The 10,090-nt window shown below is 35.7% G+C and overlaps 2 protein-coding genes across 5 annotated transcripts; one reads left to right on the top strand and one right to left on the bottom strand.

Annotated features, from left to right (window-relative positions):
• Window positions 1–3,346: 3,346 nt before the first annotated feature.
• Window positions 3,347–6,300, bottom strand: LOC306853547 (uncharacterized protein). 4 transcript variants are annotated; one of them, XR_013782749.1, is made up of 6 exons: window positions 6,063–6,300; window positions 5,680–5,829; window positions 5,441–5,540; window positions 4,551–4,681; window positions 3,696–4,421; window positions 3,348–3,622 (listed from the first exon to the last, which is right to left on the bottom strand). XR_013782749.1 is itself a non-coding variant. In XM_079391044.1 (5 exons), exons 1-5 carry the CDS (start codon window positions 6,114–6,116, stop codon window positions 4,128–4,130), a joined length of 729 nt encoding a protein of 242 aa, XP_079247170.1. In that variant the 5' UTR covers window positions 6,117–6,183; the 3' UTR covers window positions 3,347–4,127. The 4 variants fall into 4 exon arrangements, 2 of the variants coding, with proteins under 2 accessions (XP_079247170.1, XP_079247169.1); XR_013782750.1 differs by having other exon boundaries at window positions 5,680–5,844; window positions 6,063–6,152; XM_079391044.1 differs by having other exon boundaries at window positions 3,347–4,421; window positions 6,063–6,183.
• Window positions 6,301–6,692: 392 nt separating this feature from the next.
• On the top strand, window positions 6,693–8,492 carry LOC306853545 (small integral membrane protein 19). The gene is made up of 3 exons (XM_079391041.1): window positions 6,693–6,949; window positions 7,072–7,196; window positions 7,917–8,492. Exons 1-3 carry the CDS (start codon window positions 6,819–6,821, stop codon window positions 7,982–7,984), a joined length of 324 nt encoding a protein of 107 aa, XP_079247167.1. The 5' UTR covers window positions 6,693–6,818; the 3' UTR covers window positions 7,985–8,492.
• The last annotated feature ends 1,598 nt before the right edge of the window (window positions 8,493–10,090 follow it).

Here is a 10,090-nt window from a genome sequence, read left to right as displayed (position 1 = left end):
TATGATTCTGAATAGAGAACTAAATAAATAGCTTGTAATTTACTAGAGGTTCTGACAAAATGTTAATTGCTGCAGTCTTTTTAAAATTAGAATAATTTATTGCAAAATTTGCACCTCTGTTGTGGCTAAATGGCCCATTTTGGGGTGAATTAGATGCAAGTCTTAAATGTCACTGTTTATAATATAAGGCGTTCATCCTTTCACTTAAAAAAAAAAAAAATAGGGGCATACAAAGAGTAGCCTATACCCAGTTCTCCAGGCACCACTACACCACTGCTCCTTACTCTCCACTCGTGATCAGTCAAATCGGACTGCAACAAGACTTGTGTTGGATGCAGGGTTGTCAAGTCCGAGTTTTTTTTCTTTTCCTACTGAATTGGGCTACTTTTAAACAGCTGCCGTGGGTTGATTTTTCCCCTGTGGGTTAAAGGCTTGAAATATTGAATCTATAGGGCCTAAATTAAATTTCACTGAAATGCTTGTATTGAAATATTTATGATTCTACCATAAAAATATTCTGGATGTTAAGTTTTGTGAAGGAGGGCCACTGGTAGGAAGCCTTTGAGTGTTTATGAAGCATAACAGCATGACAGTGACTGTAAAATATGTATTTTAGGAATGAGTTTTGATATTTGGGACTACTTTGTGCTGCTTTTCACTGGCTGTTGGGCTAGTTTTGTCACCTGGCAACCCTGTTGTAGAGTAGATGCGTTCAGTTTAGAATTGTAGTGTACATTTTCCAACTGAAGCTTTTTATATTTATAAAAATACAACCCAGAATATAAACCCAATGCGTTTCACATAAAGTTTTGCATTCATACTCGGGGCTAATCTACTTGCCTAAATAAGGTATGCAGTATCAAGGTGCATAATTTGATCTTTTAATATCACTGTTTTAATACATTAAGGCAGTATAAGTGTTTTTCACATTAAACGTTTTAATGTCCTGTTGATTGAAATATTGCGGCTTGGAAACAGATGGAAAATTGACTACAAATGTAGCTAGTAGTGGTAAAGTTTAGGTATAATTTCCTAGTCATCCATTTGTTTTGCATATATTCTTTAACCATAGATCGTAAGACTATGGTTAAAGCGGATTTGTTACACGTGTGAATAAATAAATATTATGTTATGTCAATGTATAAAAATTCACTTTATAAACTATATGTAAACACCTATTTTGCCACTTTTCCCTAGACCATATTAGTATATTCTGGTAATGGCGATTGGATGGACCAGCACCAGCCTGGACTGTCCTTGCCCCTGGTTTGACTATGTTCACATTTGGCACATTTTCTAACATAAAATACATTTATAAGTGATTTAATAATAATTAATCATGATTGAGTGTCCAAGAAACACCCAGTTACATATGGCCTACTCAAATGAACTGTTAAAGAAACGGTATCACATATTCAGTTAACAGCAATCATGATGTTCTGTATATATATATCTGTGACAACCTGTGGTTTCATGGCCATATTACAGCATGTTGATATTCAGACTAGCATTCTTTGGTCATGTATAGGATATGATTGTGATTGACAGGATAATGTTGCAGCCCTCAACATTCTGCAACTCCATAGGAACGCGTTCTCTTTGTTGTTAAGCAACTCTTCAGGAAAATCTTGATTCGCTGCTTTGAGAATGAAAGAATGATCCATTGAAACTTGGTTTCTAGACAGTCAGTAAACTTTGGCTGACAAGAAAGAGAAGACGTGCAAAGACAAGATACTCTCTTTATTTTCAAAGATGCCAAAACCCGCTGATATGATGCCAACCGTGCCAGTATACCAGCAACAGCAGTATGACATCTCCAGGTTCCTGAAGATCAAGCCATTGGCTTTGGGGGTAAAAACACACTGTTCCACATCAAGAGAAGTATTCAGAAGAAACAGGCACTATGTCTTATATTTTTGTCTCGCAGATTTTGGAACTATTGCTAGCCTTATTGGGACTCTGTTTGACAATCTGGAATGTTTGTTTTTCTCTTCTCTGGGCACCAATCAGCGTAAGTCCATCATTTTAATATCAGAACAATATTATACAGCGAACAAATACTGAATTCTGTTCCGTTTCTGTTCTACAGTTCATTTTAACTGGAGTATTAACAGTCTCGGCAGCAAGCACATGTAAACCACGTCTGGTTAGTGTCAGTTTTAAAACATGTGTAATAATTTAGCTTAAGGGGAACTTTATGGGTTTTATTTTAAACCAGATCTTCTGTACTATAGGTCAAATCCTCACAAATGCTCAGCTATTTCAATGCGGCAGCAGCTGCTCTGTCTCTCCACTTTCACTTTTATTACACTTGGGTAAGTGGTTGCTTTGAAACTCACACATGTACAAAATATATATGTCTAGATTAAAATAATCTCTTGTTTTACCAGACTTTGATGAAAGTGCTTATATATTGTGATGCAGATAGTCTACAACAATGTGACATAACCCATCCTCTATTGTTTCGATCTGGCAACCGGTTTTTCATTCATATTTTAGTTCATAATCACTGTGTGTCTATTATTTTATCAGGGTGTGACCTGCTTTCTCCTTATGGCCTGTGATACTCTCATCTTCATCTTTTCTGTCACTGTTGCTTTAACCTCCTCTTCCTGTTGCTGCAAAGCAAAGGTAAGCATCATCAAGAGCTTAAAATCTTCTCATCTTGAAATAATGAATCACATAGTTGTGTAACAAATATGTTGGTTTTCTCTCAGTCAAGACATGTCGAGATCAGTTACATGGACGCAGATTTGCCTGTCAACCATATTGTGTACATGGGCCAGCCGGACCCCTCTGCAGTGGTACAGTCCATTAATTCAGTCATGTACGTGCTGCCAGCAGCACACGGCTCAGTCCCACTTTCGCCTCTGCCAAATTACAGTCCAGTACCAACTATACCTCCACCAGCCTACGACCAGGTCTCAGCTGCACCTCCACCACACTACGGTCCAGTCCCGAGTGCTCCTCCACCAGCATATGAGGTAATTTTTGAGTATCTAGGAAATCTATTTATAATGGCTCATACAAATGAAAATCCTATAAATAATCTCCATCTTCAATCATAATTATTTGCTAACGTGCTGTAATTGTTGTACTGCACAGCTTTGATACACTGTGTTTTGTTATTGCAGTTTGAAGATTTACAGACCAGAAGATGAACCTGATCTCAGTTAGTGTTTACACATTGGATTACGGCAAATGGAAAACCAAAAGACATTTTTTATAAATAGATGTGTATATAATTTATAAATAATTATAATATTACAATAAAGCAAATAAACTATTTTTGAAAACCAAATTTGTGAATGCATGTTGTAAAGGAATTTTGTCACAATTTTTTTTTTCTCAAAATATTTAATGGTAATTTTAACACACGTACATATTAACAATGCCATTTTTTTTCTTTCCAAGTCAACAAACCCTCAGTAGACATCATGGAAATATCACTGGATAGATTCAGCCCAGTATTTACAGACTAACATAATTATAATCTCTTGAAAACACTAACAGTTTTCACTTTTTATATTTAAGTTCGGCTGCAGGCAAATGTGATGTTTCCAGCTCATGACAACAGAAATCATTTCAAATACAGCATGGCCTGTTTAAAAATATTTCAGACCTATTGAAACCCATAACAGTTAAACAGTAATGTAATGAGTCCAAAGCACTGCGTTAACACTTCATCTCAGCGCTGATGCAAATGGGTTTAGATGGTAAAAATAATTCTCAAAAGGTTTGTTGGCCTGATCAGCAGCTCTATTATTCAGTGAAGCTAATAAACATTTAAATAAAGGCATTGATATATTTTAAGATCGCTCAGTGCAAGTTTCTTTCAGTTGAAACAGCTCAGAATTAAGTCTGTGAAACCCGGGGAAAGACTAACAAATTTAAGTAAACGAAAAGGCCACAAGGATGAATTTCTCATTGTGAAGACTAACACAAAAACAGTGTATTCAAAGAAACTTAAAAGCTTGCAAACATTAGTGAAAGGGTCAGAGAAGGAGCTTTGGGTGATATTTTTGCAAAACAGTGTTTTAACAATTATCTTAATGATTATTTGACAGTTTTGAAAGATTTGGTGTTATAAAAAAAAATATAACTTTAATCTAAAGTCTGATATGAGTCTATTCGTCCTTGACCTGTCCATCAGAGGCTTTTGCTTTGTCTCTCGGCACTCTCGCCATGTTGTAAAACTCTGCGTTAGGTCTCATGTCAGTCAGATGGGCCATGCGGTTGGACAGAGCAAAGAAGGCAGCAATGGCAGCAATGTCCCAAATATCCTCTCGGTCAAAACCATGAGCCTCCAGGGTGCTGAGATGTTCTTCAGTTACTGTTTCGCTCCTACAGACTGTCAGAGCAAAGTCCAGCATGGCCTTCTCACGGGCGCTCAGCTCCGCAACCCTGTAATTAACTGCAACCTGTGCGACAAGACAGTACCAGTAAAATCAATTAGAAGCCCACTCATATTATTTATAATATTCTTGGAATATTGAGTCTGAGAGGGTGTTGAACAGTTTTACATTATGTTTTGTGACATTTTTATGTACCTGATCAGCCAGCATGGGTTTTTTGGAATAGATGCGGTGCAATGCACTGTGGGATACCACACAATACAAGCAGTGATTGTGAGCACTGGTCGCGACCACAATCAGTTCCCGGTCCGCTTTTGACAGACCACCTGTTACAAAAATAAAATAAACCTTGGATCCATAAAGCTTTCAAATATCTACATTTAACATCAAATTTAAATTAAAAGCAAAAAAAGAAAAGTAAAACAATATAATTAGAATTAGTGCTGTCAAACGATGAAAAATTATTTATTTTATTTATTTACTTATGTATATATAAATACACACACATACAGTATACATTTGGAAAATATGTATTTACATGTATACATTTATATGCATATAAAAATATATTTAACATATAAACAACATTTTTCTTAAATATATACATGCATGTGTGTGCATTTATATATACATAATAAATATACACAGTACACACACATATATAATATTAACAAAAACTTTTATTTTGGATGCGATTAATCGTTTGACAGCACTAATAAGAATGAATGAAATAAGGTACGTCTCCTATCATGTCACCATCTCTTTTTTGACCATTTGTCATTTCCACCCTCATTTTTTTTTGTTTTAAGTATAAAGATTCACTGTGGTTTCTAATTATAATTAGAAAATAACTACCAAAATCATGTTTAAATTAGTTTTTTGATGGATAAACTACAGGACATGACAGCGTTCCAGAATTACTTCCCAAAATCTAACCCTAATTATGAAAGTAAAAATCTGATCCATATCTTGCTCCAGTTGCAAGCTAATTAAAAACAAATTCTAAAAATTATATGATGTATTAATAATGAAAAAAAGAACTACTGACTACCATAAAGCATGCTACTGTCATCATACGGACATACCACTTTCCTTGTTCATGAGGGCATTATAATAAGAGAAGAAAGCCCGAAATTCAGCAGGGCGATGGGCGAGAACCTTGAAGACATTGGGCAGAAACCCTCCCTGTAGATGAACATGCACATATTCTATTACTAGTGACACGAGACACAATTCTTCATATTTTTTTAAATGATATGCAGTGAGTAATTTAAGAGAGACTTTTTATTTTGGGGTGAACTTCAATGTAAATGTGATGCCAAACCTTCTGTTCAACCTCCTCCATCAGCTCCACAATATCAAATGGCAGGTTCTTCTTGTTTGGCACTGGATACCGGCTGATGAGCTCTGAACTGCTGCTGCTGCTGCTGGGCCTGCTGTGAGGAGCTGCTGCTGCTGCTGGGGTGAGGGAGTACTGCAAAGGACAGGGCTTGTGAAACATTGTAACATGCATTATATACATTTCATATTAATAAACAACTTGAAGTCACTTTCCAAGTTCAACTATTCAGAGCGATAGATATGTTTATGATCACAATGCACTGATTTTAAACATTTACAGAAAGATACACAGGTGTAGGTGTGTTTTCTTGCATGCCATTAGATTTATTGCTGCTTTAAAGCAATATAATAATTTAAAAACCTTACCAATAACCCAAAATTTGAGCGGAGACTAAGCTTCAAAACGCCTCGTAACGACATTGTTAAAGTTGATCCTGTCGCTGTACTCCATATGTTTATATCACAGCAGTGGCTAGTTCAGAGTCATATGTTCTAAAGGGCAGCCAATCAGAGAGTCGTATTCCGACACGCCTCATGAACATTCGACCAATGAGTTATCGAGTTACATTTTACTTCCTGTTTACAGCGCAGAAGGAGAAGAAGCAAAGCAAAATAAGAGAAATCACGGAAGTTTGGCGTGAGAGAGAGAGGAAGGAAAATAATAAATAAATAAATAAATAAAACCGTATTAAATTAGAAACTGTAATTATATATAAATATAATTATATTAAATAAATATGTATGTGCATACATAAACATTCATATATATATATATATATATATATATATATATGTAATATAATAATAATAATACACATTTAAGTATATCAATGTTAATATGGGATGCTGGAGAATTCAGTTGCTTAATTACTAGAGCCGATCACAATAATACAACAACAACACTTAATAATAATAATAATAATTCAGATATAAAGTAATAATAATAATACTATCTCTAGGCGAGGTTGCACAGGGACTTTTATTTTGAAGTTCTCTGCATCGTAAAACGCACTCATCCGGAACTGGATGTAAATTTTTTGCATCGCTGTTTTCTGATAACATCGTATCCATTTGTTATCAGAGTTTCTTCTGTATATTTAATAAACGCATACTAATCTCCTTATGGGTGGGCACGGGGTGATGGCAGATGAAGAGTCTTTGGATTATTCAGTGCATGAAGCCTGGAATGAGGCCACTAATGTTTACCTGCTGGTTATTCTGGTCAGTTTCGCCCTGCTTATGTACGCCAGAAAGTAAGCGTCCATTTAATCACATATTCATTCATCACACGATCAGTCAAATCTGTGGATGTCAGTCCATTGTAGTCTGTGTTACACAGCACGTCTATGATTATAAATCTTTTGTTGTGATCCAGAAATAAGAGGAAGATCATGCGTATATTTACTCTGCCTCCATCAGTGGACAGCTCCTCAGAGCCCAGCTTCTACGACAGTCTGCAGAAGGTCCGGCTGAGGCAACAGCTGGAAATGTATTCTCTCTGTGGGTTCAGCTCATTTCATTAGGTTCTATTATAATAGTTCCATAACTGTTGGCTTGGCTTGAATATTTTTAACATTCCTGAATTTTCAGTAAAGTCCCCAATCTTCAGAAATCATTCTAATATGCTGATTTGCAACTCAAGAATGATTTATTACAGTGTTGAAAACAGATGTGCTGCTTAATATTTTTATGGAAACAACGATACAGAAGTATGGGGTAAATACAATAAAAAAACAACAACTTTTATTCAGTTAAATTGATCAAACGTGGCAGTAGAGACATTTATAATGCTTCAAAAAACAAATAATTAATAACTGAGTAGCAAATCAGCATATTAGACTGATTTCTGAAGGATTATGTGACAAGATGCTGATTAAATTACATATTAAATTATAAAACTGTTATTTTGCATGCAACTTTCTTATTTCAAAAACATTAAAAATCCAATTATGCCAAACTTATTTTACACTTGTTTATCATTTACATGTGTTTTACATTTCAGTACATTTGTGTGATGTTTTAAATGTTCTAACATGTGTCCATGTCTCAACAGGTGAGGTTTTGTCCAAATTATTTCAGATAAAGTTGATCTGTGCAAAACATTTATCGAACTAGATCTTGGAACCTGAAGAGAACATCATGGCACAATTATTTTTTTAATGGTAGTTTTGTAAGATTGCAACCAAGATCTTTTCAAATCCTTGTTTTGTGTTTGTCCAGCTCGTAAATATGATCCGCAGCAACACCAGCAGTCGCAGTCAGATAGTGTGCAGCTGTCAATGGAGTGATCTGACCAGAGGAGGCACTCTTCACCCACTAATGCTGCAGATGGGAATAAAGGCTGTGCAGACTTATGATCCAGAGAAGTGGAAAGCTGGAGAATAAACATACTGGGAGTAAATTGCAGAATGTTATTATTATTTGAAGAGCCTTTCTTTTCTTCTCATCCCTCATACCTCTCAATCATTCAAAAGGTGGTGTTTTCTGATCTTTTGATCTATGAAACTATGAAATTTGTTGTATAATATCTCAATGTTTCATATGTTTGACAAACACATTACTTGTACGCATCATCTGTGTGTCATGATCACTGTTTATCCAAATATTAAAAACATTGTTACAAAATGCTATTTAAGGTTTTCGAAGTAAATGTGTTGAAAATACTGTACACTGATTGTGTTCTTGCTAGGTACCTCCAGTGTCTCATATTGCCCTTTAGTGCTAGATTGCATGCATGTCAGTTGTTTTAGACTGACCTATAAATATGAACCTGTTTAAAATAAAGATTTTAATAGTAAAAACATCTTGCTGAGTCTTAATGTTGAAAGTGATTGCATTCAATACCTGGCAAGACAAGCATCGCTATTACTATTTCTCATATTCCGGGTTTGTGGAGAGCAGTATGTGTGGTAGTAAGAAAGTATATTATAGTATATTATATACATTATTAACTATAGTAAATATAATGTTTTAGTAGCAGCTTTAAATACCTTTAGTGTGAAGGTGGACTTTGTCCTGTCATATAACACTTCTTCAGGATTTAGTTTTGTGCAATACAGTTTCAACACACTGCACTGCACTGGAAGTAGTGATGATATGCAATAAAATGGGGCAAAAATCCTTCCCAAAGGAAGGATCTGAATCAAATTTATAAATCAGCATATCATTGAGCATGGAGGTGGGGAACATCGTATAATTTGGGATATTAAGTAACCACCTAGCAACCATCCAGAACGCATTAGCAAACATATAAAATGCCATGGCAAACACCCGTGCATCATGCTGGCCACTCTCGTATGGGCAAGCACCACTCACTTTCTTCAAGTGTTAAAATGTAGTTTTTTTCTCGTTTCAAAAACATTGGGTGAACAAAGTGCAATAAATGAGTCCAAGTGATACAGAAGTGAGAAATGAAAAACATGGAGTGAGAAATAAAAAGTTAAAAGGTGTGAGAGAGAATCACAATCTTGGCCGGTCTCGCTTTTGTTTTAGCTGCTTTGTTCTAATCGTTTATTTTTTGTCTTTCATGCCACTCTTCCATCTTTCTCTAGCTTCTGATCCGCTCTGGTATCATTTCCCCAGATGAATCACAGAAAGCTAAAGAAATGATGCCTCGCCTCGCCTTAGTCATCTGCCTCCCCCTCCCTCTGCTTCCTCTTGTGCTTTCCCTCAGGTCTCTATGGAAATAAGATGAACAAACTCTTTTCTTTATCATTTTTCAACCTCCAATAATTCTAATTTTATTCTACAGTATATCTGCCTTTGCCTTTTATCTTAAACCCCGAGAGTCTCATTGCCAAGCGTATGCTGTTAGAACACAAAAAGAGAATTTTTGAAGAATCTTCATGCAGCTTTTTCCATATCTGCCAAGAATCAATAAGCATCATAACAGCAGTCCATATGACTCATGTGCTTTATTCCAAGTCCCTGAAGTCAATAGCTTGTGTGAGAGAAAGAATAAACTCTCTAAAAACTAATATGGAATAAGATCTTTGGTCAAAAAACACAAGAACCGGTGTTGTTATGGTGCCACTGACGTCAAAAAGCACCTTATTTGATTTGCATCATGAGGACTGTTTAAGAAGCTTTTTAGTCTCTTGACATATATAAACATATAAAAGAGCTATGGGAAGATTCTTCAAATTCCTCTTTTTGTGTTGCATATGGGTTTGGAACGACATGAGGATGAGTAAGTAACGGCAGAATTTTAATTTTTGGGTGAACTGTTGCTTTAACACTTAAATAACACATTATCCCTCCTTCTGTCTCTCTCTTTCCTTTTTTTCGGTCTCACCCCACCTATTGTTTAACAAACGCACAGACAACTGAATTCTAGGTATTAATGCATGACATGCATCAACACAAATCCTAACCGTTCGTTCTGCATCCATTAG

The sequence above is a fragment of the Barbus barbus genome (assembly GCF_936440315.1).
Source record: "Barbus barbus genome assembly, chromosome: 33".
Taxonomy (NCBI): domain Eukaryota; kingdom Metazoa; phylum Chordata; class Actinopteri; order Cypriniformes; family Cyprinidae; genus Barbus; species Barbus barbus.
The sequence above is the reverse complement of the archived record's forward strand: the minus strand, read 5'-3'. Positions and strand labels throughout refer to the sequence as shown.

What these genes read in the sequence shown, in the direction of transcription:
- LOC306853545 (XM_079391041.1), top strand. Translation starts at nt 6,819, where the DNA reads ATGGGTGGGCACGGGGTGATGGCAGATGAAGAGTCTTTGGATTATTCA. An exon ending in CTGCTTATGTACGCCAGAAA is followed by an intron (nt 6,950 to 7,071) that starts GTAAGCGTCCAT and finishes GTTGTGATCCAG; the next exon opens with AAATAAGAGGAAGATCATGC. An exon ending in GCTGGAAATGTATTCTCTCT is followed by an intron (nt 7,197 to 7,916) that starts GTGGGTTCAGCT and finishes GTGTTTGTCCAG; the next exon opens with CTCGTAAATATGATCCGCAG.
- LOC306853547 (XM_079391043.1), bottom strand. Translation starts at nt 6,116, where the DNA reads ATGTCGTTACGAGGCGTTTTGAAGCTTAGTCTCCGCTCAAATTTTGGG. An exon ending in GCTCAAATTTTGGGTTATTG is followed by an intron (nt 5,845 to 6,062) that starts GTAAGGTTTTTA and finishes ATGTTTCACAAG; the next exon opens with CCCTGTCCTTTGCAGTACTC. An exon ending in AACCCATGCTGGCTGATCAG is followed by an intron (nt 4,422 to 4,550) that starts GTACATAAAAAT and finishes CTTGTCGCACAG; the next exon opens with GTTGCAGTTAATTACAGGGT.